The 27,709-nt window shown below is 39.4% G+C and overlaps 1 protein-coding gene and 1 long non-coding RNA gene across 3 annotated transcripts in view; one reads left to right on the plus strand and one right to left on the minus strand.

Annotated features, from left to right (window-relative positions):
* Positions 1–20,296, minus strand: part of LOC111667260 (uncharacterized) — a 39,602-nt gene extending 19,306 nt beyond the window's left edge. For both annotated transcript variants that reach the window (XR_002761661.2, XR_015438266.1), the window contains exons 1-2: positions 20,186–20,296; positions 18,759–18,927 (exon numbers count right to left, since the gene is read on the minus strand). This is a non-coding gene — a long non-coding RNA (uncharacterized LOC111667260). The remainder of the gene's footprint in view (positions 1–18,758; positions 18,928–20,185) is intronic.
* On the plus strand, positions 18,473–26,690 carry dio2 (iodothyronine deiodinase 2). Its single transcript, XM_023422915.2, has 2 exons — positions 18,473–18,937; positions 20,194–26,690. The coding sequence occupies exons 1-2, from the start codon at positions 18,713–18,715 to the stop codon at positions 20,782–20,784; spliced, it is 816 nt and encodes a 271-aa protein (XP_023278683.1). The 5' UTR covers positions 18,473–18,712; the 3' UTR covers positions 20,785–26,690.
* The last annotated feature ends 1,019 nt before the right edge of the window (positions 26,691–27,709 follow it).

Raw genomic sequence — 27,709 nt, forward strand, 5'->3', positions numbered from 1 at the left:
CAATGGATAGCATTATCAGTAACTTGAGTACAAGGTTCCAGACCATAGCAACCATATGTGAAACATTTGCACCCATTCTGAAGCTGCCAGATATGACTGAGGAGCAGATAAAGACACAATACCAGGCACTGACAAGAAAATATCACAAGGATCTCACAGTAGAATTTGAAAATGAAATGCTGCACCTGAGCACATTATATAGTGCCACATTTCCACATACTATTCTTGAGCTCCTTAATGCCTATCCATAAGATGCAGCTACAGAGCATTTTAGGAGAAATTTGTATTTGATTGAGGGTTTTCTGCACACTGCCTGTGACTGTTGCTGGGGGTGAATGGGCTTTCAGCAAGTTGAAACTGGTGAAAAACTACCTGAGTTCCACAATGTCCCAGGACAGACTGAACAGCCTTGCACTTCTCTCCATTGAGAGTCAATTAGCAAAAGAATTGGACTCTAAAGACCTTATCAGTGATTTTGCTAACAAGAAGACTCGCCAGTGGGAATTTACTTGGGAATAAACTCCAGCCTCATGTCTATCAGTATCAGTACCCTAAGATGCATCAAAGTTTGAAGTTTGAAGTCTAACTTAAGATTTTTTCAATCATGGCAAGATCGATCTTGTTTTCCTAAACATACATTTCACGTTTTGTTAAGCTTTCGAAAGTTTTGATTTATTCAATTTCAATTAATACATTTTTTCAGCTTTTTTGTCTTACAGTACATTTTGGAGTGGGCTTGGATACTAGTAATATTGTACATACTGCAATGTATAGGCTAGCAGTTGTTTGAAAGCTTTTTCTTGTTTCTGCAAAGTCTTGTCTTGTTTCTTTGTCTTGTTCTACAAATAAAACATAGTTAGGTCTTGTTCTGATGTCTTTTATTATGCAGTATAGTGCATTTTCTCAATTTATGGGTTAGAAAACTAAGATGGTATTTTTTAGCTTTGTCTTATACCTTGGTAATGATAAGCAAGATGGGCAAGTTTTAACAGTACTGTGCTTCTCTTTCCTTGTTTATTTTAATGAAATATATTTATTTTGTTTCATTTATTCTTTAAGCTTTGGCAATATTGTTGTGATATTTGTGCCAATAAAGCAAAATTGAATTTAAATGAATTAATGAATGTAATCTAATCTACAATTTATACAAGTTTATCCAAGTTACAAGAAAAAAGATTCAGCCTGACAAGGTCTCGGCCATCGACCTGCCTGTGCGCTGTCCGTGGTGCTGAACAGGTAGGCTACTTAAACACAGATGAACCTGCTGCAGAGAAATCTTCATTACAAGAGGCGTTTTGCTTATGCAAAAAAAAAATCTATTTAAACAACATATTTACGTGCCTCAAAACAATTCTGTGAACTGACAAGGAATGATAAAGCTGTGTGTGTATTTGAGAGAGAGAGAGAGAGAGATAATGATAGAGAAAGTTGAAGAGAAGGTAGAAGTGGACTTTTTAATGCTCAGCCTATATTGCGCGCAATGTTTAGTTATTTTTGACTTACTCAGACCGCTGCTTAGACCTGCTCTGTCCAGACCTGTGATATTTTCTAATGAGCTGACTCAAAACTCATTGGCAGGTTTATTTTTCATTTTCATATTACATTTGTCGTAACTTATTACAACTTTGAAAGCTTAAGATTTTCACCTTCCCACCAATGTAACAAATCCGAAGATTACTTATTAAGTTTCTAGTACATTTGTGGGATTATTACATTAAAAGCTGCAAATTTGTATTACATTTGTGGTTTATTACATTTGTGGGCTGTTATTACGTTGGCAGGTGGTACAGCCTCCCACTTTCAGTGCTGGCAGCCATTCAGAGTGTCTGGACTGGTTAGAATGACCTCTGCTAATCCCTTGTCTGAATGGGAGGAGCAGGATAAAAATAAGACTTTGCCCCTGACTTATGCCCTCTGTGCTAACATAATGCCGACCAGTTAAGTCTGTTTGTCTTTGTGCTAGCATATGTGTCGTCTTCTATGCATATGTGTCAGATGAAATAATGTCATTCATGTTAAGAACTAAAATGGACCAAATTTTATTGGCTGTGGTTCAGGAGGTAGAAGCGGGTCATCCACCAGTCAGAAGGTCAGTGGTGTCATCCCTGGCTCCTCCAGTACACATGCTGATGTGTCCTTGGACAAGATATTAAACCCCAAATTGCCCCAGATTACGTCCCTTCTGTGTGAGTCTATGTGTGCTAGAAAAGTGCTATGTATAGAACAAGCACCATGTGAATAGGTGAAAGTGATCCGTCATGTAAAGCACTTAGGTCGTTTAGACTAGAAAAGCACTATATAAACGCAGTCCATTTACTTTTATTACCAAATAGCTTGTCCAGTGAGGAATATATTATATAATATTTTGTCATGTTTTTTTAAACACCTTGCTCCCTTCCTCATGTCATTATAGACATTATATGAGGAAAGTGAAGGTCGCAATTCATTAAGACTCCCCTTTTCAGCTTTAAGTCACTCATATTAATGGTTTATATTTACTAGTGTGTTTGGTAAAGGTGAATGATGCTTACTGTTTGTATTTGAGTAAGTTGATGAAAGCTGTTGGGAAAGGTGGTTCTTTACATGACAATGTGATTAACAACTGTTGTATTCAGGGTGGTTGTACTGTCAGAGTAAAATACCATAACTTAACAGTTGCTGTTGAAATATGTACCTGTTTAGTTTATGTTTGCCGTTATGTATGAGGTGCCAGAAGTAATATACACTCACTGATCATTTTATTACAAACACCACACTAATACTGGGTGTTGATGTTGAAAACATTTCTTTCAGACTCTGCTCTATGTTGACTTGACTTTTGATTATGACATGTCCATTGTCCATTAGAAGATGAGTAAAGGAATGAAAATGGTCAGCCATATAACTCAGACTGTGGCATACAAAACATGATTGATTGGTATTAAGGGGCCAACGTCTGCCGAGAAAACATCCCCCACACCGTTACACCTCCACCATCAGCCTGGACTGTTGACACAAGGCAGGTTGGGTCCAAGGATTCATGTTGTTGATGCCAGATTCTAACCCTACCATCTGCTGCCTCAGCACAAATCTAGATACATCAGACCAGACTCCGTTTTCCAGTCTTCAACTATACAGTGTTGATGAGCCTGTGTCCACTGCAACCTCATGTTTCTGTTCTTGGTGACAGGAGTGGGACATGTGCATTCTTAAATGTTTTTTTCTGCTCACTAAAGAGTGGTCATCTGAGTTACTGTTGCTTCTCTGCAAGCTTGAACCAGTCTGGCCACTCAGTTCTTACCGTATCTGCAATATTACCGTATCTGTACTGTTGCCACATAATTGGCTGGATAATTGTATTTTGATGCAGTTTGCTGATGTTTTGCCATGTATGGTACAGAAGTTTACATTACAGTACATAGAAAGAGAAAGCTGTACACAGTATAAGACCTGTTCTTGTATTTGTATGAGTCCGCTTGTAAAAATGATCAGCTGGCAGACTTTGTGTTGTAGCTGTTGAAGCTAAATTAAACTTTAGTATCGGTTATTCTTAAGCAGGCTGCAGTTCAGAAAAGGGGTCAATAGTCAGCAGTGGGTTGCAAGCAGGCCTCTGCTTATGCTGCAGAGAAGAGCTGTTCCTGGTATCAGTAGTGCTACCGTGTTCCAGCATGAAGAGAAGATAGATCCGTTGAGTTCATGCTGCCCCCACAGCAGGGGGAGAGAAGATGTGTGTTGTACAATGTTAAGAAACATGCATGACACTTGAGGCTCTGCAGAGAAGCGTTCTTTCTAACTACCCGGTAAATCCACAGTTTCCCATTCATCACCTAACTTTGTCAACTGTTTTTATGTTCCCTGAGGGGAGACTCACTTTCCCAAACTTTAAAAAACCCCGGTGTTAGAGCATGTTAACTAGCCATGTGGAGTTGCCATTTCAGATAAGTTAGGTTATGTCTGTGCTTCCAAAGCATTCTAGTCTTATACAAGCAGTAATGTTAAAAAATAATTTAAGAAAACATAAAGTGTGGGGAGTGAAAATTGCTGTGACAGAGTTTTATTATTCTTTTAGGAAGGAAAGAGTTGGTAGTGATAGGAATATTGTATGTTCTATTGTAGTCACATTCAGAGGTGGTCTGGGGCACATGTGGCCACATTCTTTTCGGAGCGTGAACACAAATGTGTCCAGGGCCATGTTGAAGGACTACCTACTCTACTGATGGCCTCTGTCACAGTCTTGTCCTGCCACATTTTCTAAATGAACTGAAAATTTCTCTGCACCAGTCAACAAGTGATAATCACACATAGTGCTGATCTTTATAACCTCATGAATTTTTATTGTTGTTTTTTATGAGTTTCTGAATCAGTGGTTCTCTGCTTGTCCTGCAACAAAGTTAAAAGGATCATCACCCTGATCTCCGATTTGGTGTGTGTGTGTGTGTGTGTGTGCGCCTGCCCATTTGTCTTGCTGTCTAGACACTCAGATTTATTTACTTATGAATCAAAGGTGGCGGAGTGCCATTCCGGATTGCTCTGACCCACTTTAACCCCTGCCTCAAAATAAAGTGGTAGCTAATCTGCCAAATCTGGCTTGTTTTAAAGCCGATCATAGGTGTAAAGTTATGATCCACATTGGCGTCATGGCATCATGGATGGTAGTATATAAAAAGGGGGGGAAAAAAGTAAAAACCAAAGGGCTTATAAATAAATGGTACATGTGGCAGTTATCCTGTTAAGACATATTATTTAGATTCAGCAGAGTTTTGGATCATCAGAAGTTTTTTGACTAAGGTAAATGTGACTGATTTAACTAATATAGGACACCAAAATGGTATTAGACCTTGCTCAGATGTATGATTGGATCACCTGTAATCTAATCTAATGCTTTAATATAAAAATAAACCATCATTCAAATTGTCTTCAACTTGAGCCTGAGTGTGAGAACATTGGATTTTCACTACAAGGTTGGATTAATTCTGTGGAACACAAGTCAAAAACTAGAACAGCTCTGCAGACTAAGTGGCCTAAGATTGTGGAGTATGGTAAAATGGCCACATCACAGGTTATGCTAAACGAAGAGGTAGTTTCAGTAATTTAGTGCATAGTGTTAATCTTCTGTTAGTTTGCTTTGTGACAGTATTGAATCATGTCCACAAACAGTAAAAACAGAAGAAAGGAGGAATGTAATCCCTATACAAAACTGCCTCTCCAGTTTACTAACCAAAACAAGCATATGCCAATGTTGTATTATGTAAAGCAGACATTATCTCTGTGTCTTTTTAGACACCCAGCTGTTGCCTTGCTTTTTCCCATCATCTTAATCTTGGACCAAGGCTTGTTCTCCACCATTTTGACCTAATACCCCTTCTTTTTGCTTTGAATCTAACATTATTATTGTATGAGAAAGAATGTACTGTTTCTATATTTAAAAGTTATATAGTTTAGTTTTAATATATTGTAAATACTTTCACTTAACTGTGTGTGCTGGAGGTACCCCTGGTCAAGTGACACTACTTTATGTAACAAAGCTGTGAAAGCTCTGCAGCCACATTGCAGACATTACACGGATGAACTCTTTAAAACCAAGCCAGCTCTTTCGTAACATTATATAAGGTTATGCCATCTGCACAGACTTACTCATTGTTACATATTTGCCCAGCCGAGGGTTAGGGTGATGGGGGTGGTCCAGCACACTGTGTCACATTATTGATTCCTTCTCTTCCAAGTAAAGTCCCCTATATACACACCCCCTCGTCCCACATAGTGTCCTGTTGGACAGTGGACAAAACAACAGACATGCAATATAGTGATTTTCTATCCAATAAAATGGCCCTGCAATCAGCACATGATGGGATTGGTTAAACTATATTCTAGATTTAAGATATCCTGATTAAACTATATTCTGCATATAACTAAACTAATTTTAGTTCAAAGGTAAATGTTATTACAAACTCAAAATTTAGATTAGAGTTGAATCAACACATGTCTGTGTTCAAGGATAACCTCACCTAACATTGCATAATCTCGCTCTGTAAACAAATCCTGCATGTTGCCCATGGCTCTTGTAAAGAAAGGCCAGTCATTTGTACCCCATTTGGAAATGTGTACGAATAAAATAATAATTAAAGCTGCAAGCAGTGTTGAACGGGCCCTTGCACTGTTGTGGATGCCGGGGTTGCTGGCAGGAGGCCGGTCACAGCCATCCTGCATTTTCACGACCCCATGACACTGTGCTCACAAGTAAGATTTCATACATGGACTGTATGGCAGAAGAGATGGCGTATTGCATGCAAGATGCACTAAACATGCATTATCTTGCTGTACATCAAGTGCAGACGAGACCATGCAAATCTCATGTACATCAAATGATGATTGTCTCTCCAGCGTTATTTCCTGTATCCAGTAGGTGGCACTATGACTATGACTTCATATTGCTATGCAGATGTCTTCAGTTTGGGACTGTCATCATACATGTGAAGTTTGGGGCAGATTGGGCAAGGTATACTATAGTTCTAATAACTTCCTGTATAATGGCGAAGCATCAAAACTCCCCGGACTGGCACAGCCACGCCAGTCAACTCACAACTAATCACAATTTTTTCGGTGAATCGTACTAAGGTGGTTAAGCATTTTCTGACCAAGACTGGAGAAGATTGGCCAATATACAGTATATTGAAGTTAAAATGACTTCCTGTTGTGAATTTGCTAGTCCACCACCCGTTCAACGACCGAAGCTTCGCAATTTTGCATCACAAAGGTGTTACGGTTGTACTGACCACACTTGGGGTCAATCTGATTAAAACTTTTGGAGGGACTTGTTAAAGTCTAAGTTTTCAAACAGTTTGCATACATCTAGGTTAATCCTACTGTAGGGGCTTCGATGAAACATGACATTCCTCTCTCATGGCGAAACCACGAAATTTGCCACCCTCCCACGGACACGCCGTTCAATGACCATTAAAAAGCTTTGCAATTTAACCAAACGTGGAGTTGATCTGATTAAAACTCTAGGAAGAGTTTGTTAAAGTAAGACAGCTGAAAATGGCGACAAAATGATTCAAAAGTGCACACTAAATTCAAAATGGAAGACGTCCAGTTGAATTTAGCTTATGGATCCGAAGGCTTTTTTGTAGATACCCATGGCTAACTATCGAAATTTGCCATGCCACCATGGACACACCGTTCAACAACCCTGAAAAAGCTTCACAAATTTAACATCAATTTAACATCACAAAGGCCTTACGATTGTGTGAACCCAATTTGGAGTCAATCTGATTAAAACGCTAGGAGAAGGTCATTAAAGTACGAAGCCTGAAAATGACAACAAATCGTGCAGCAAACTTGCACACTAAATTCAAAATGGCTGATTTCCAGTTGGGTTAAGCTTATGGGTCCAAGAGGCTTTTTTGTAGATCTCAACAAGGTAGACATGCCTACCAATTTTCATACATCTAGGTCAAATGTGCTGTGGTGGCTACTTATTGAAATTTTCTAGGAGGCGCCCTTGAGCCATTTTGCTAATCCCATGAACAACTCCACAGGCATTAACTGAGTTAGGTGACTTTGGATGCATGTGCCAAATATCATGGTTGTAGGAGCACTGCTAGCCCCGCAATCTGAAGTTGATATGCCTCGCCTATGCCCAATTCTGTTAATAAAAAAAACTGTTCATAAATCCAAATATATCTGCCAAGTTTCATGAGTTTTTGCAGATCCTAAATGCCTCAAAACTGTTTTCGTAAAATGAAAATTATCGCAGGAAATCCACATTGTGTGGCACACTGACAATGAAGGATCAAAAAACGTGCTGATGTTAAATTGGTAAATACTTTCATCTGTGGAGGTGGTGACAGTGCTTGAATTTCCATCACATATTCTGTTCTTAAAAGCGTTGCTACCATCACCCATCAACAACAGCAGAAATGAAGTTGCAGGTATGAAACTGAACCTGTGAATACTGAAGACAGAATAATAAACAAACTCATCAGCAGTTAGTCTGTCATTTCATCAGCAATATGAGCTGTCAGGATAGGTGCATGAATGTCTACTTCAGTTGAGGACTGTTTTGAGTATTAAATGAACAATCTTCTATATGTAGGGTTAGTTATTATGTAATTCACTTGAACTGTGCTATTAACAGGGATGCTAATTTTGGCTAGCAAAAAAAATGCTTAAAACAAAATTAACTTACTGGAGAAAATTTAACTGCAGACTCTTCTGAGTGTGTTTTAGAACAACTGAACGCTGAACAAGAAATTTTCAGGCAAAAAACATGTTAGAGCTAACTTTGATGAACTGAAAACACAATGAAAAGTCAAATGTCCGACACATCACTCTAGGCCTCTATCCGGATTAATAGGCAGGTCACCCTGTATAACAATCACGCGATAGCCATGCCCTAAAACCACTCTGCTTTATCGTCTATTTTCTTTTAAATGGGACCATAATTTGAAAAATGAATACCATCAACAACAAATTTTCTCATAGACTTCAATACAATCGGACTTACTTTTTGCAAACAGTGGAGTCGCCCCTCCATTTTTATATACAGTCTATGCCGCTGATCTGTGGGAAGTTTAAGACTGAAAATGAGATTCATAGAGCCCTTTAAAACATATGACCATGCTTGTTTACACTTGCTACAAATCTATTCCAGAGATCAATTCCAAATGACGTGTTGGTACACTATTACCAAATTTACAATCATTAACTGGATGGTCACATGCGTCATTTACTGGGAGATGTGTTCTGTAGCATGTCTGCCTCTTATCAATTTCCATTATTGCAGCTGTCTTTCAGACCCCCCCCCCCCACATTATTACACATGCTGTATACGACCCCAGGTAGCAATAGCTGGTGCTGGAAAAAGACAGGAAAAATATATTCTTTAACTAACTAACTTTTGGATTCCCCCCAGATATTAGGGGAAGGAAAAAGGTCAAAGATCAGGATTCATAATTTTTTTTGACACAAAGTCTTGCATTATCCTGTCTTACATGTTGTGAAGAGTTATTCAAAGCATGTCTTAATTTTAAGCCCACTCACCACGACAATATCCTAATACTGAAATGGTGGCAGTAGACTAAGCAGGGCATCCCTCTCTCCAGCAATGCTTCCCAGCTCCTCCTGGGGGATCCCAAGACATTCCCAGGTGAGATGGGATATGTAATCCCTCCAGAGAGTTCGGGGTCTACTCCGGGGTCTCCTCCCAGGTGGGGAGGAATGTGTCCAAGAGGCATCCTAATCAGATGCCAAAACCACCTCACCTGACTCCTTTTGATGTGAGAGTGCAACGACTCTACTCCAAGCTCCCTCAAGATGTCCAAGGTCCTCAGACTATCTCTAAAGATGAGCCCAGACACCCTAGAGGAAACCCATCGACTGGTTAATCAAGAGCTTTGCCTTCTGGCTCAGTTCCCTCTTCACCACAACGTTCCAGTACATCATCTACATTACTGCTGACGCCACACTGATCCATCTGTCAATCTCTTGCTACATTCTACCCTGTCGTGCACAAGACCCTGAGATACTTGAACTCCTTCACTCCTTTTCATGGGGCAGTACAATATTTTCTGGCTGAGAACCATGGCCTCAGATTTGGAGGTGCTGACTCTCATCCTAAATGCTTCAATCTCTGCTGCAAACCATCCCAGTGAGCACTAGGAGCATTGAAATTGTAATGATATTACACTACCAAATTTTGGCAGTTGTAATGGAAGTGTGTTGATTTTGGTAAAAATGAAAAGGGTTGCATCATGATCACAGACCTTAACTTGGAGCGTGGCGTCCCGGTTGCCTGGCAACCTTAACTCCTGGGCTCCAGCCAAGATCTCAACAGCATGCCGCAACTCAAAATAGGCAACTCCATCCTCTGCTTCAAACTGGGTTTCCATCCTAATAATTCCTTACCATTAAGAATAAATACGCTACACATAGCCGAATTTATTCTCTTCCCCATCACCCAATATTATCGCTAAATAGGTATCGTTAGATATAGTTTCATATTCATTATCATTGTTCATTGTACTTCATCTGTGCCTAATTAGTAAATACATTTTATTAACTTCACCCAGTCGTTGCCCTGTGTTTCCTTGAAGTGGAGATCGGAGATCAATGTAATCGAGAAATCACAACTTTTTGATATGAGATTGATCAAACTAATCCATAAATTTATTCAAATTGTCCTCCCTGAGGACTGGTGCCACCTTTTTAACGAGAGCAAATTCTAAATTGTGGTATTCGTGCTACACTGACTTTGACTTTTGTGCATAATTTTTTTACAGGTAAGTTGCGCAAGGAAAAGATGACTTCGCGGTCAGTATGTCTTGACAGTGAATGAGAAGAGTGTAAAAGTGTTGCATTAGATCAGCAGCATATCAGACAACAAATATGTCCTCAGCCAGACCTCCAGCTTTCATTCAACCCCCCCCCCGGATGATATGCTCCACAGCTAGCGATAACAACATTTACTGAAGAAATGCATAATAAGGGTAACAGCAGGTTAGCAATGTTATCATGGCAGACAGACATGTAACATTATGAACCATTAAGTTACTGACACATGGTGGAGAAGAAAAACCAGTTGGTCAGCAGCTTGTAGGATTCTCCTCCCACTATTGGCTCCATGGTCGGACTGGGAAAGAAATTCAGCATTGGACTGATTCACTAGGACAGGGTGAACGAATAACACTGACAGAGCCGACAAAAACTTAAAAAACTTTTCTGTCTTGAAGGTCACTTTCACCTGAATGCTGCATACTGCACTGTGTAATCTCACCTGTTGGCGAGGCATGTGTGTTTAACAGGAGCAACAGTTTAACAGGAGGGACTCACATTCACTAACATACCAGACCGGCTACCAAATCAAAGACCAGAGAAACTCAGATTACAACACATGAGGGGGTGTGGCTTCATTCTCTGCTCAGGAGGATATTACTCCACTTTATCTTTAGATAGAAAATAGTTGTTTGCTGATGTATAAAATATTTTAAACAATTGAAAAAACAAGAAAACGGATTTGGCAGGTATGCATTTGCTGTGAAGTGTTGGGGTGGGGTAGTTGTGAAAAGTTTATTTTTGTGAATTGAGGTTATAGGTTATCAGTTATATTGAAGGGAACTGGGCTAAGTTGTAGTTTACCCTGAACTGATTGCATCACACTTAGATTACATCTTGTTAGAGACACTAGGAACATGGTTGTTACCCTCCTTACTACCTAATAAATGTAACCAATGCCAACAGGTTATGTTGCTTCCCTCTTCCCCAATTGTAAGCTAGGTCGTGACGTCTGCACACACCTCTACAGAGAAGTCACAGCACAAATGATAAAATTAGACAACTTTTATGTTATATGATGAAAAATGTGAAAGAGTTATTGGTTCACCTGCCATATTGTGGTGGGACAAATTTGGTGATGATTGGCAAACACTGCGATGGATTCACCAGGTAGTAAGAAAGAACGCCTCTCTGCAGAGCATCATTTATGTCCAACAGACATCCATGACGTATGTTGACACATAACATGCCACAAAGAATGCTCTGACATTTTGTGAGCTGTATTTTAATATTCCACCTCACTTTTCCAAACATCTGAAGTGCATTTTCAGCTCACACTTCTTGTGTGAGAAAGCAGGCAGAGTGTACACACTGTGACAGTTTAACTGTTTAAGATTTACAATTTCATTTCTAAGTTTTATTTTTATCAGGGGTGCCAGCTTGTTTTGAGAAGAAATGTTATGTTGAATTCAGTTAGCCAAAGAAAAAAAAAAGAAACACATTTATGACACATGGCAGTCTGTCAGTCAGTCCAGTCAACAAATTATCCACTACTGGAAACTACTGGGTTGTCAGTGAATGACCTGCTTCCATAAACAACAAGTAGGATGGTTATGGAGCAACTTGTGTTAATGTGGAGGTATTTACCAGAGGGTGGCTATCAACGGGGGATTACGATCAGCAAGGGACCTTACTTGTCTACTGCAAATGGGTATGTTGCTCCATGCTGTTCCTGCTGACCTTCTCTCTCCTCCTCTCTACAAATGAGGACATAAAGGAAGGGTTTAATGATGGCACGTAACATGGACAGATAGGTGAGTGCCCTGACAAAAACAATTTTTTCCGGGATGTGTATACTGTTCTAGTGGACATACCTGGCCTGGCATCACTCACAAGCCATTAAAGAAGGTCATTGTAAGGACATGCAGAGTTATGGATCCATGGATTCCCACCATCAAACTATCAAATTGACAGGAAACAGAGACAAAGGACCCTTCTCTCACAAACAGATGAGCTGTTAGCATGGTACAGGGATGCACAACCAGACCATGGGTTAAAGGGTCAGCTCTAGAGGAGCAACAACTGGACACCAGGAAACTGGAGAGCATAGGCAAAATTTTTTTTTTTAACGATAAGACTCTCTCTATTAGTATTTGATTGTTTCTTATATATAGAAAGTAACATCAAAAAGACTGATTAACAATAAGGTGTGATTCCTAACCTCTCTGTGCCATGCATGAATACACACACACACACACACACACACACACACACACACACACACAAACAAACACAGAGGGAAAGGGGGAAAGGCCCAGGCTTGCTCAGAACCAGCAGCCCCTCTTCCCTCTCGGCTCTTCATGGAGTGAAAAAGCATAACGCTTTCCCTCTAACCGGTGTGAGTATTGCCAGCCTCTACTCAGTAAAACTCCAATCCTTCAACTTTTATTTACTGTTGATTTGGTCATTTTGGTTGTAATTATTAAGTTAATTATCAATCAGAGTGCCCTGCTTGTGAAGCAGAGCATAGACACAACAACATCCAGAATGTCTTATTACTATTATGGTCAAAGGACTGCCATGTAAGACATATTTATTTACTTTTAGCTTTAGGGATTGTTTATTATATCGATTGATCAGGTAACAATCAGTTAACTTAACCCATATGATTAATTTCAGGTTTTGAAGGATGAAATTTCATATTCACATTTGCACTATTCCTGGCTGTCATTTTAGTACTGTTAGGTTTATATGTTGTGTCATTTAATCTTTTATGGTCATGGTGGAAGGCGGATTTGTGAGCTTTATAGGTAAACTCTAGAATAAAAGTTTCCATGGAAAATGACTGTCTTCTCTAACGTTGAAACAAAGGAGAAGATGGGAAACATCCCTGACATCCCCCAGGGGATAAAACAGTTGTGATTATTTCACACAACACGCTTAGCTCCTATCTTTTAGCCACTGGTTCTTAGTCATTGTGTCATGGTGCGGGTAAGGCTGGACCCAAATGCAGCCAACACAGGGGAATGAGGTGTAAAAAATGATTATTAACAGAAGAACTTACAAAAACTGGTGAACCAACAGAACAAGAAACCGAAGCACGAGGGCACACAAAGAACAACAACCAGAGGCACAGGGGATACCACAGCCGACATGAACAGGCAACATGAACAGACCAAGGACAAACCAGACATGAACAGACAAACCGAAGCACAAAGACTATATAGACACAAGGGAGGCAAGGGTGATTGAACACAGGTGAAACACATTAGGTTGGAGCAGACAATCACCACACAGAGAAACAGGACCGAGACAGGAAGTGAAAACATTGAGACACACAAGGAAACCAACTACAAAATAAAACAGGAAGTGACAAAAGTCCAAACAAACTCTAACAAAAAGTGTCTGCCATAGCAAACAGCGACACATTGGTTCTTACCAGCCGCTCTTAGCCATTGCTCTTTGCCCTTTTGCACTTTGTTTGTCTGCGTCCTTTGTTCTTTCCATGCCATGTGTTCCAAATAACATTCTTTTTGCCTACACATGCTATGTTCTTATTTTTATAAGCCAAGTCAAAACCGGGGCTGAAACAGCAGAAGAGCCTCAGAGTAATTTTGTAACGTTTAATTATCAACACATTTTCTTTTTTGAAGATTTTTGAGACACCAGCAGACACATCTGCCCACGGCCGCCTGCAGAGAAGCCGACCAGAAATCAACAGTGCGTGAGACAGAAAGTCTCCTGGCGAACTTCACCAGAGCTGAACCGCTGAGACAACGGCAAAATCCGTTACCGTGATAACGGAACACGGCCTCCAGGAGAATCCGCCTAGATCCCACGTCTTCAGGGTTACCATGGCAACCCCAGCCACCTGGGTTACAGCCAAGGGTGTCCAGCTACAGCACAACTCTCAGTAGGCTGGTCTTAAGATTCTGCTTGTGATTGGGTTGATGTCAAAATACAACATTTAAAAATCAAATCTCATTTGTAGACATAGTGATCATTAGTTGTATAGCCATATTGTAAATAGCTGTGACATATTCTCCCCCACCATTGCCAACTCATCACACCGCTCATTTTATTATTATTTTAATCTTTATGATTATTACAAGTTGCATTTACTCTGTAGATAGTAGTTTAGTTAATAAACTTCTTTATTTTCACTCAGTTGTTGTCCTGTTGTGTTCTTTTGACGTAGAGACTGGAGATCCATTGAATCGAGAAGTCATGGCTTCTGATATGAGATTGATCACATTAATGAATGAAGTAATTCAATGTTGTCCTCCCTCAGGGCTGGTGCCACCTTATCAATGAGAACAAATTCTAAATTGTGGTGTTCACGCTACACAGTAGTGACATCCAGGTTGTCACAGCACATTGCACACTCACCTATGTAGGTTTATATTACTATCTTAATAATGCAACCTTAAAATGACAATGAAATACTGACCTTAACATTGACTTCCAGGTGTTTGTAGGTCAATCACTTTCCTCTGCCTCCAAATAAAAATGCGTCTGACCACATCTCATGTACAAAGTTTAGTTTTCATAAAGTGTCTCCTGAGATATGACTTTTCTGACTGTTTGGTGGTTTTGCTGCAATTTGTGATGGCTGTGATAAAAAAAATGCTTTAGAAAATCAAAAAGCCATGGATAACTCTTGTGAGGCTTGTTCTTGACATCATCTGTGCCAATTTTAGGTCATATGGTATCTCATCTTTGAACATCAGAGATACAGGTCAAAAGTTACATGCATGAATACACCTCCAAATTTGATCTATTGATGGTGCTAGAGGGCTTGAGGCACAAACATTAAACTTGGTGAAAAGCAACATGAGAGTGTCCCCAATCAGTAGGGCTGGGTGGAAAAAATTGTTTCTCCGGTTAAAATTTGTTCTACATTTGAATAATCAAATATCGATTCATAAAACCCGAGATCTAGTCAGGTGAGCATAGGTATAGCTGCCGGAATGACCCTACACCACTATTCATTAGTGATGAAAAAAAATATCCACAGTTCGCAGAATCAGATTGATATATATATACATTTGTAGATCCAATCACTAAAGTGTGTGTCATGCAAGCGATCTAATAAAAACAAATGAAAAGGTCAGTTATTGACATTTGAGGTGTATTGATTGGTAGTTGCCAGTAGCCTCTGAGTTGCAAAGTGAATTAAATCGTTAAGAATCAAAGATGAAAACACAGAAAACATCCTTTCATTCATCATTCACTTTTCTTCATGACAATGTCAGTCTGTTACACTTGGATAACTTGTGCTGTTGGAAATGAAAGCTATCTTAGCTACATTTTTATAGCCTAGCCTGTTAGCTTCTCCTGGCCTCTGCCTGTACTGCAACTTCTCCTCTGAATGGATGTTTCCAATGCGGCTTCATTTGCTTGACACAAGTAAATGTATGTGAACAGCGGTTACATAACCTTTGAAACGAGCCCCAGTTATACCTTGCGCTTGCACCATAGGTGTCTAAACAAACAGCACTACACCTCTGCACGTGACAGACAAAGATATAGCAGACATGTTGCAATGAAGTCAGCGGCAAGTCTAGAGGCAGATGTGTGGCTGCATTTCAGATTTTAAAATTATGTAGACAGTGAAGAGCTGGACAAAAGCACAGTTAGATGTGTGGAAGAAGCTGCAGCCCGGGGTACATTAACAACAATCACTTGTAGCGTACATACGTGGCCTGGCATCAGTCACAAGCCATTAAGGAAGTTCATTATAAGGACATGCAGAGTTACAGACCCACAACTGACACTTTGTGACTCTTCCCACCATCAAACTATCAGATTGATAGGAAACAGAGACAAAGGACCCTTCTCCCACAAACAGACCATGACATCCAGAATGTCCATATTATTATTATTACCGTCAAAGAACTGCTGTGCAATCCACATTTATAGACTATTAGCTTTAGGAAATGTTTATATTGTTGTTTGTCAATTAACCACTTGTATCATGATTAATTCCAGGTTTGAAGGATGTAATATGAAATCCACACTCCTATTATTCCTCTCTGCTATTATTAGTGCAAGTAGTTTTATATGTTATTTCATTTAATGTGTGCAAGTTTATAAGTAAACTCTAGATTTAAATTATTCCAAAGTTCAGTGGAAAATTACTCTCTTCTCCAAGTGGAAACACAGGAGAAGATGGGTGACGCCCCTGAAACATGCGCCAGCCCCCAGGGGATAAAACAGTCGTGAACAATTCACACATGGTCAGAGAAGACAGAAAAAGGTGAGAAGAGGTCAGAAATGTAAGAAACAAGACAAAGTTAGAAACTTGGCGAGATGCTAAGAAGGAAGAAGATGCGAAAAACGAAGCTAAAACCTAGAGGCTGAAAAGCTGAAGCTAGAAAAACGATGCAGAAACTAGAAGCTGAGAACTTTGCTCAAAGCTCAAAGCCCGGCTCAAAGCCCGGCTCTGTAGCCATGTAAACTCTTAGCTCTAAGCTGCTCGCCACAAACTCATGGCTCTTAGTCATTTTTGCACTTTTCGCGTCTTTTATTTTTCTTTGCCACAAGCTACAAGTAACATGATTTTTATCTACATGCGTGATCTTTTATTTTTAATAAGCCAAGTCAAGACCAACTGAACCAAAGCAACAGAAGTGCCTCAGTAATTTTTTAACTTTTAATCATCATCAAGTTTTCCCTTTTGAAGATTTTGACAACTTTAGAGTCATCTGGTCAACGCCAGTCTCCTCTAAAGTTATCCAGCCAAAGTGAAGAGCATTAGAGTTTATTTCACATCAACCCACAAGAGACACCAGCAGATAACATCTGCACGACCGCCTGCAGAGAAGCCGAGCAGAAATCAAGAGTTCCCGAGACAGAAAGTCTCCTGGCAAACTCCACCAGAGCTGAACCTGATCCACCTAGATCCCACGTCTCCGGGGTTACCACGGCAACCACAGCCACCTGGGTTCCAGCCCAGGGTCTCCAGCTACAGCACAACTCACAGTAGGCCGGTCTTAACACTCTGCTCATGACTGGGTTGATGTCGAAATAGAGCAATATTTAATCATCAAACCTAATTCGTAGATGTAGTATCATTAGCTGTATAGCTATAGTGTATAGCCATAACATATTCTCTCCCACCATTGCCAACTCATCACACTGCTCATTTCATTATTATTTTCATCTTTATGATTATTACACAATAGTTTAGTTAATAAACTCCTTTATTTACACCCAGCTGTTGTCCTGTTTTATTCTTTTGACGTAGAGACTGGAGATCCATTGAATCGAGAAGTCACGGCTTCCGATATGAGATTGATAAATTTGGCAATGAAGTAATTCATTGTTTTTCTCCCAGAGGACTGGTGCCCCATTTCAACGAGAGTAAATTCTAAAATATGGCGTTGACGCTACACACTACATGTATTATTTCTTGACATGTGTCGTAATGTAAGCATGAATATGTTTAATAATGAACCAGGTTAGAGGGACAATTTACAGCATTAATTCTCTGAGAATGTTATTCATATCCAAGAAAAATGTATGTTGTAACTGAAATTTCTCTAAGTGAATTGAAATCGATATCAATAACGAATTGAATCTATTTGAATTGAATAGGGAATCGAATTGAATCAGGACCTTGTGAATTGAATTGATTCAGGAAATCAGTGGCAAAACCCAGCCCTACCTATTAGATGCCATCCACTTCCATGGCAGAAGAAGAAGTGAGAGAAAAGGTAGAAACGCAGAAGTTAGCATGATGCTTTACAGGAAATATTTTGCCACTACGGAGATTTATTCATTAAATGATGAATTTAGTTTTTTGGATGATGAATGATGAGTAAGGCAGTAGTTACATCAGGAATTAACACTTGTGATCAAGGTAAATAAAATTGTTTCAAATATAGCTCAACACTATAATCAGAACTTAAAAACATGAGGTGGAGACCTGTAAAATATGCAATCCAGTACAAAAATCATAAAACAAATATTACCTAGGTGAATATCATTACATATCTAAACCTATTAATCTGCACTTTATTACTGTGTGCTTGTATTTTTCTTTCCACAGGGTCATTTAATAATAAATGCCTGGTGATACAAACTGAAGGGAGAAAAAAGGAGAGGGAAAAGCTGAGCTGGCGCTTGGTTCAGTCTGTGTACAAAGCTGAGAGAGGAGAGGGAAGAGGAAGGAGGGGACAGTGGGTATGCTGTACGTCTGACGTCACAATCTTGCTACAAAGATAAGCCAGGAGGTTTAATATGAAGTACAATGTTCGTCCTTTTAAGAAGAGTGATTGAGCTCAAGCACCTCCCAGCGCTGAACACTTGGAGGGTAACATAACAGACAAGAGACACCTGGTACACCTCCCTCATACACGCTCCAAGCAGAGCAAAAACTATGAGGAAAAGCTGAGTCCTGCGTAATGAAGGGTACTCTGAAATAATTTGCCTGCCGCCATAAAAGCAGAAAGGGAAAATGGGGCTGGCGAGTGAGGATCTGCTGGTGACACTTCAGATACTACCTGGCTTTTTTTCAAACTGTCTGTTCCTGGCCCTGTACGACTCCGTGGTGCTGGTGAAGCGAGTTGTGTCGCTGCTCAGCAGCTCCAGATCCGCCGGTTCCGGAGAGTGGCGCCGTATGTTGACCTCCGCGGGGCTCCGCTCCGTCTGGAACAGCTTTCTCCTGGACGCCTGGAAGCAGGTAAAATTGCTGCCAATGAACCCGTGTACATTTAATGGAGCTTAAACTTTACATAATTAAGTCCCAGCTGTCTGACCTATTGTGCAGTATTAGGGCCACATCACAGTGTCTGATCTGACTTAGTTATCACATTGTTTTTTTTCGCTTTAACTGTTTTTAGTTAGTGGGAGAGGTGAGGAGAGAGAGGAGGGGGTCGGCCGTTAATTCCCATTGCACTTAGTAACTAACTACAATATTACTGTAACGTTAGCAGTTTGAAGCAAAAGATACAGTGTAAGATACTGTATCATAACTGCTGGCGGGTTTAAGCCCTAAGTTGAAATAAATTCAACAATTATAATGTATTTGTATTGATTTGGAACAATGCCAGTTATATGACAGATGTTATAGAGCTATATTAATGTTCCAAATTTATGTTAAAGTTGAATCAATTTTAAGCTGTGGTAAATATTATTTATTTATTTATTTGTATTTTTTAATGAAACAGGACATTTACACCTCCAAAGTGGTGCATATATCAGAGCTCCGTTCAGTGAGGTGTGATCCGGCTGTGCTTGACTGACATTCTTCCCGCCTCTGTCAATTTTATTGTACCTGTTACGGTTGGAACTACCTTTGTGATCCTGTGTGATTCTAATTACTTTATTAAGTTTGGGGACCTCATTTATGTTCCAGCTTAATGTTGCATTTGAAAGATAGAGATATTCCAGCTTGGATGTGAATGATTTGAAGATGGTTAGCCCCATTGCTAACTTTGTAGCTGCACTAGATAAAGAGCATAAATCAGCTTCTTTCGTTGTGCTATGTATTTGTTGCAGCAGTTCATTACCAAGTGTTTTTTTCCTTTTAAATGAGTTTAATCTGCTGTATGAGAGTTAATATTTGAGTTTATTTGGATGGAACTGCCAAATACATATTTGTAACTGTAAAGTGGAGTAATGTGTCTTCTTATGACTAGTATAGTATTAATATAGTTGAGTATTCTATTGTGAAAAAGCGTGTATGTAAATAGGCAGAAAAATAACGAGCTGAACAGAAAAGTGCAACAACAGAGAATTACAGTCAGGAGACCAATCGTTTGTCACAGTCACAAAGGCTTTACAATGACACAACTATGTTATAACCAGTTAGACCCATAAAAACAGACACAATATGTAGTTTTGTAAAATCCAAAACAGCGAGTTAAGAGATAAAGGCAAAGCCCACTTTGCACCTCCTTGATGTTCGCACATTAATCACTATTTTTACCTCCTTAGGTGAAACTTGGCTGTGATGCACCCAACTCTAAAGTGGTGAAAGTGCCTGATGGCCCTCGGTGTAGCAGCAATATCAGTAATATGACCAATGTGCCGACTGGAGCCAGGATCCGGAATGGGGTGGAGTGCCGCCTTCTGGATTTTGTGTCATCAGACCGCCCTCTGGTGGTTAACTTTGGCTCAGCCACCTGACCCCCCTTCATCAGTCACCTGCCAGCTTTCCGGCAGTTGGTAGAGGACTTCAGTGACGTGGCTGATTTCCTGTTAGTGTACATTGATGAGGCTCACCCATCTGATGGCTGGGTGGCCCCTCCTATGGGCTCTTACTCTTTCAATGTACGGAAACATCAGAACCTGGAGGAGCGGTTGGGAGCAGCACGCAAACTCATTGAGCACTTCTCACTGCCGCCGCAGTGTCAGCTGGTGGCTGACTGTATGGACAACAATGCGAATGTGGCTTACGGTGTGTCCAATGAAAGGGTGTGTATAGTACAACAAAGAAAGATTGCCTATGTGGGTGGTAAGGGGCCTTTTTTTTACAATCTGAAGGATGTGCGGCAGTGGCTGGAACAGAGCTATGGTAAAAAGTAGCTGTAATCAAGGACGAGTACAGAGGAGGACATTTCCCTTGTTTCAGTTGGGAAATTGTGTTTGAGCATAAAAAGGCAGAAATGTGAAGCAAAAGCACACCAGTCTGTTCAAACTGAGATGAACATGTGTAACAACTTGCGCTAATGATGCACATGAAGTTGATTGGAAGCAACATAAGAAGGTGACAGTGTGTGTGCTTCAACTGTATTTATGCCTGTTTTTCATGATTTCCATTGAACTTAAAAACCAAATAACTGAAATAGGGAAGAAATCAGAAGTTCCTGTTTTATAAATATGTTTGCTAAAGGAATAGGTTTTTAATTATTTTATGAAGATTTTAATATTTGAAATTTTTTCAGTGTGGTCATATATTGTTATGCACTGTGTCAACCACTTAATTTTATGTGTTATCTTTATATACCCTCATTTGACAGCTCTATAGTGTTTTTTATTTTTTTCATTTCATTTTCCTGCTTATAAGAAGCATTTACCCCCGTGGGAGTTTTCATGTGTACAATAGTGAATCAACGTAGATTTAATGTGGCTTTTTGACAATGATCAACAGACAAAGACCCTTTAATGTTAAAGTGAAAATCTTAGTAGAGTATTCAAGCCCTATAAGTCACTGTTTGGTAAAGTTACAACCTTGAGTCTGTATGGATAGGTCTTGGTAGGTTATGCTTCACTGGACACGGCTCTGTCAGGTTGTATGGAGATCATGAGTGAACTGCCTTTTTCAAGTCCAGCCACAAATTCTCAACTAGATTCAGATGTGGTTTTTCACTCCAGAATATTACTATTGTTGTTTTTAAGCTATTCCTGTCTAGCTTTGACCACATGCTTGGGTATATTGTCTTGCAAACAACCCCAAGTAGGTTTTATTACATTCATTTCAGCCTGCTGCAGAGAGGTAACCTCAGAGCATGATGCTGCCACTACCACGCGTCATGGTGGGAATTTTATGTTGATGGCATTTAGATTCTGATTAAAATCTTGATCATAGGTTGTTATAAATGTTTGTGTGGCACTGCCTGGTGAATATGGCTAACTTTATCTTCTGTCAGTAATGTATGTAACAAGACATACAAGTTTTTAATGTGTCATGTTCATGGGCTGCTCTGATGTGTAGTTTTGTGCACTTATGTTTAATTATTGTGTGTGGATTTGGTGTTAGATCAGAAATTCTCAACAACTTGGTCGTGCAGTGTTGATTACTGGACTTTACCCCTTGCAAGCACATTCAGTTCAACAGCGTCTCTCATCATTTCTGCCAAATAAAACTGATCCCCTCTGTCATCAGTGTGCAGCGAAGACTTTACTGCCCTTCCCGACTAGACACCTTTGTGAGCCAGGTTTCTCCTTTATGTTAGCGATTAAACAGAAGGCATGTACCAAACTCCCCACTCAGAGTGACAGTTAGAAAGTCCATTTAAGGCCACGTTTCCACCGCAGGAACTTTCCCCCAGGAACCAGGAACCTTTTGAGGGAACTATGCGTGTTTCGACCACAGGAATCAGTGTCTAAATTTAGTTCTGAGGTAATTGACTGAAAAAGTCCCTGGTCGGGGGGTAGTCATTTCCAAAGGTTCAGGCACTTTGGGGGGTGTGGTCTGCAGTGATGAACATTTCTGACTGGTCGAGTACTCGTTGCATCTTATTTCACCCACCTGTTTAAAAGCTGCAGTGAGCGGGTGAAACTTTTCTAGTTTCCACACTGCGAAACAGGTCTGGGAGAAGGTAAAAAAAAAAAAAACTGACACAGGACTACAAAAAATAATGGACCACAAACAACCGGAGTGGCTAGGTCTCTCTCTCTCTCTCTTGTATCTCTCTCTCCCATCCCTCCTCTGCATTTGACTCGTTATCAACTGAAACCCCTTGACTAAACTCAGCTGATCTCAATGTGATATGTGACTTCTAAAACCAATTTGCTGCATCACTGATGAGTTGTGCCCTATTAAAGGGTGTCAATACTAATTCAAAAATGTATTTTGTATTTTTTACTTGTAATTCATTTAGATCATTTTTTAGAGATGTTTTTACTTTGACACTAAAGGGCCAGTGTCAAAAAAGCCACATTAAACCGACTTTGATTCAGTGTTGTAAAACTATGAAACAAATCATTCAAATACTTTTATAGGCACAGTGAAATACTGCATGCATACATTTCAGGTAATGGCATTTAATCATAGTTGCACACTGTGTTCCAAACAGTGAGGAGGAATGTGTGGGCGTTCTTTTACTTTGCATGTAATGACTGAAAGTACCATGACCCTATCTCCTAGATGTTACATGCATTTAGAAGGAAACACCTGAGCTGAGGAACACCTTCTACTGACATAGAAGTCATATGGAGGTGGTCAGGGAGATAGTTGGACTGACACCAGTCTCCAGTCCTTAGGTTTAAGCTGCACAAACACTTCAGTTAAGGTCAGGGAACAATCTGGATTTGGTTAAATGTTGAGTTTTTGACCAAGATCACCTTTCCCCGGCTTTAACAAAGTATTTTGAGTTGCCTAAACAGAATCATAAAACTGTTCATCGTCTATTATGAAAAACAGTAAAGATTTTCAGATACGTACAAGATGAACAACTGGCAACTGGCAACTTCCTCATTATGTTGATTAAAAAATAAATCAGATCAACATAATGTCTCTTTCAAGACATTTGCTTTTGCAAAGATTTCTAGGATCGGGCACAGCTAAGCACCACCTCTACGCATTTACAATAAATGGCCTAAATAAAGTGCAGAGCAGGGTGATCAACATTTAGTAAAGACAAATATATGATGACATGCATTCCTAATGGAGCTGCAGAATCATTTGCAATATGGTCAGCACTACTGCCAGATAGCAATTAATGTTAGTGGAAAAAACCTTTCCATCGGTATATGTGGAGTTACTTTTCACAACAGGAGAGGTGCTACAGTGATGTTAGGTTTACAATTTCTAAAAAGCATTCACAATATATTTGTGTTTTTTTTCTTTTGTTTGTTTGTTTGTTTGTTTGTTTGATTGTTTTTTTATTTTTTACCTAAGTGGCTGCCAAACACCCCTCGATCTATTCAAGCTGTATTTTCATTCACAACAAATGATCATTACTATCTTCATGGGTCCAAAAACTGTGGACCTGATCCTAAACAGACACCTGCCACAACTACTCAAACCTGACATGCACACACATTTTCCAGGCTTCACTGAGCATAATGTTGGCCATCCTTTATAACCTGTATCATTAAGCTGCTTACCTACGAGTGCATTCATGTGACAGAGTTGGCAATAACAAGCGTTGTATATGTCAGAAACCATATACTTAATATGGAATAAGATGAAACAGAGGTACCAAAAGGAAAAATAGTTAGTGACAACAGAAAGTGATATTCAACATGGAGAAATGTAAACAATGTAATCACAGAACTAGAAAAGCATAGAAGCTTATTAGACCGATAGATAGATAGATAGATAGATAGATAGATAGATAGATAGATAGATAGATAGATAGATAGATAGATAGATAAATACTTTATTTATCCCATTGGGAAAATTCATGTGTCCATTAGATCATTGTTGATAATAATAATAATAACACTTCATAATAACTAAACAGTAATAATTAGAGGCAGTGGGAACAAAGGATCTCCTGATACTTTATCTATATTCATCTCACTATGCTGCAGTGAGATGAATATAGAGTATTTTTGTTGTCTAATGATGAACAAACTTGAATATTTGATGCACATTAAAAAGGTTATAGTAAAATCAGGCAGAAACAGAGAGGAAGAGAAAATTAATTAAAATTAATGTTGTTTTTTTGTTAAAATAAAAGAATGTTAAAGTATCTGCACTGTCAGGAATCCTGTCGAACTAAATAATCTTTGCACAATTAAAATACAGTTATAATCATCATTATTATTACATCGTTATTTAATCATTTGTTACAAGCTGTTTAAAACCAGGGTGGACACATCTATAAAACATATCTATTATTCCTTATTATTGTCACCTTATTGTTAACTCTTTGTCTAGGGTGGTATCTTGTAGGAATGATGAGTTGTTTCAGTGATCTGATTGGTCAGCAGTTGGGCTGTTGACAGGTTTTGATGTGATCCTCTGAAGTCACTGCTCCAGAGCAGCTTAACCGTGCAGCCAAGGTCACCATGGTGATTTACAGCACTTAAAAACAGCTTTACGATACCAGAGAATCTGAGTTAAGCCCAAAGTTAAGACCAGAGATTAATAGGTTAGCCCAAAGAAGGCTAACCTACTAATGTGACTACTTTGTGATACAGGCCCCTATTCAAAAAGGGACAGCCCCAAAGAGAGAGAGCACCATTTCTGGTAGTAGCTCTGGTAGTAGCTTGATGGTTCACCAACTGATGAGCAGCAATACACATCCTAAAAATCAATTTAAAGTTATGCTGTAGCAATTAATTCTAAAAGTAACTAAAGAATTTCCTTGGACAAAGAATGCTTCATTTTTTATTGCAGTTCACATCCACAGAAACACACAGAGTACTAGGTTAAGGATCTGAGTGGACCTTCAAAGACCTCTGCTTTTCATGTTTAAAGAATAGGGTTCAACATAGATGATTTACTTCCTAATGTGTTTTATGATCCTTTGAATATCCAAGTTGAATGAACATTGTTTAGGTTTGGTTTGTGTGGTATGCTAGCTTTAAAGGACACACAGATGGTTTATTGTGGTCAGTGACAAAGGTGTGAAAATGAAAACCTTTGACGAAAGAGTCCCTGACTCAGTCTCTGGTTGGATGTGAACTGCACCTGGTCAATATGACACAGAACCACTACATCTGCTTTCATTGTCAATATCTCTATAACTGATACAAGCATCTGTTTTCCATTTCATCTACTGGCTTTTTCATTGCTGCTTAGTGCAATGTTTTATTTTTCTAGTATGTCAAAGGAGAGAATTTATAAGTGGAAAATAAAGGACAGTGTTTGCTGCTGAAACCGTTTTATATGTTGTCTTTATGTCCCTTTATGTCCTTGGATGTCAGAAAGAAAGGGGAGAGGGCGAAAGTATTAAAACACACACAACAAATGTGCATGTGTGTAAATTGGAAAACTATTTAGCTAAAATACATACAATTAATCTCAAGTTCCTAATAAAAGCATAACCAAGGGCCACAATTCCACTGGGTGGGAGGGGGCCTGTCTCCCTCACTTTTCAAAATCCTATTCTTGTTTCTCTCACTTATTTCAATCTCAGTTTAATTTCTGTGACAAAGGCCTCGTCACACTAAATGGGGGCACATGGTAAAACTCTGGCTCATACACAAACAAATGTTTCCCCTCTGTTTCCGTGGTGAGTGCACGCACCACACTGGACATTCGTTCATACATCATATCCCTCCCCGAGAATAACATAAAAGAAATGCACCACACACATATAGTTATTAGTAAAGTTTATTTCATTTTACCATTGTTTGCTTGTGGTTCCCTCCTTCTCTCCTCCTAGGGCTAACCAGAGCAAATGAAATGGGCTGTGTTATATAGTGGTGGCAGCTTCCTGTTGGGCAGGTTCATTCCATTGTTCCTTGAGTGGTAGGGGGGTTTTTGCCATGACCTTTAGTTGACTGCTTATTTGTGGTGATTTATTATTGATTGAAGAATGTTTGATGGGGGAATGTATTAAATGATGTGTATTTGTTTTGCAGGTCTATTGTGGACCCTATTGCAGAGGTAGTTGGTGGAGCAGAATAGTAGTCTGTGATTTAATTGGGAGTTGGTTGGGCTGGGGAGGAGCTTAGTGTATATAATGCCCCGGCCAACACCAAGCTCGAGAGGGAGAGTGAGTGACGCATGCCAGGGCAAGCACATTGTGGGTGTGATTTGGGCATCCTTTATTATAATTGTACACTGTAAATAAATGCACGGTTTAACAGCAGCTTGCGACTCCAGCCATCATTCTTTAACAACAAGAATTCCACGTTTGTTTGACAATTTCCTTACTAAAATCTCTGAACATTGTAGTCTTACTCCCTCATGACAACTGTTTATGTCACTGAGGGCATGGCCACTTTGAGTGAAAGGTAGGTGCCGTCACAGTTGGCTAGCCGCATGCTTCCAGAAACAACTTTAACCTGGATGTTGCATTATGTTATTAGTTGAGCTGGAGTTTGTTATTGAGGCTGTAGGGTAATGTAACATTACCATGAAACACAAACCTAAATTAAATCTTTATTGTTTAATTTTATTACTACAACAGGTATTTTAAGATTATTACAGAAGCTGCTGATTGTGATTAGCTGTAGGCTGAAAGATTGACATATGACTAATTGGCAGGTAGCAGTGTCTGCGGTCACCATGGTTTGTTGGCTTAGCTAATAAACAAGTTAACCCTTGTGCAACCTTTTTCATTTTTCTATGATTTTGGCTGTGTTAATGCAAATGGCAGTGTACTAGTATGTTTGCATGCAAGTGTATATGCTTGCATACCCATGTGATCTTAGAGCAAATGGTTTTCATGGCATCATTTTTGTGATAATCCAAACAAAAAAAATCCCCTAGTTTTTAGTGTATGGAAAATAATACATAAAAACAACAGTGGCTTTATGTAAACAAACTGGAATTTAAAGGGTCAGAATCTTGAAAATGATTCAATATTTGGTCGTAATGATCAGAACTGATGTTGGTTAAAAAATCTCAGTGAAAGTGGAAAATAATATTAATATATAAGATTTTCATTGCAGTTTCTTGATGCTGATGTAGCCCAGGCTTCATAAGCTGTGATAAGACTAACAGGAAAGGGGGTAAAAAGTCAGTTTATTTAGTGTGAATGAGTGAGAGAGAGATAGCTGGCAATTATAGGGTTAACTCCGCCGTACAGAGAGAGCAGCGCGTCAGGACGTCACGGATCAATTGCGTTGCAGTTGCGCACAGCGCTCTGGGAGATAGTTAGATCGG

Source organism: Seriola lalandi, unplaced genomic scaffold, assembly GCF_002814215.2.
Source record: "Seriola lalandi dorsalis isolate HSWRI2012SDOR001 ecotype SW California unplaced genomic scaffold, Sedor1 jcf7180002054687, whole genome shotgun sequence".
Classification (NCBI taxonomy): Eukaryota; Metazoa; Chordata; class Actinopteri; order Carangiformes; family Carangidae; genus Seriola; species Seriola lalandi.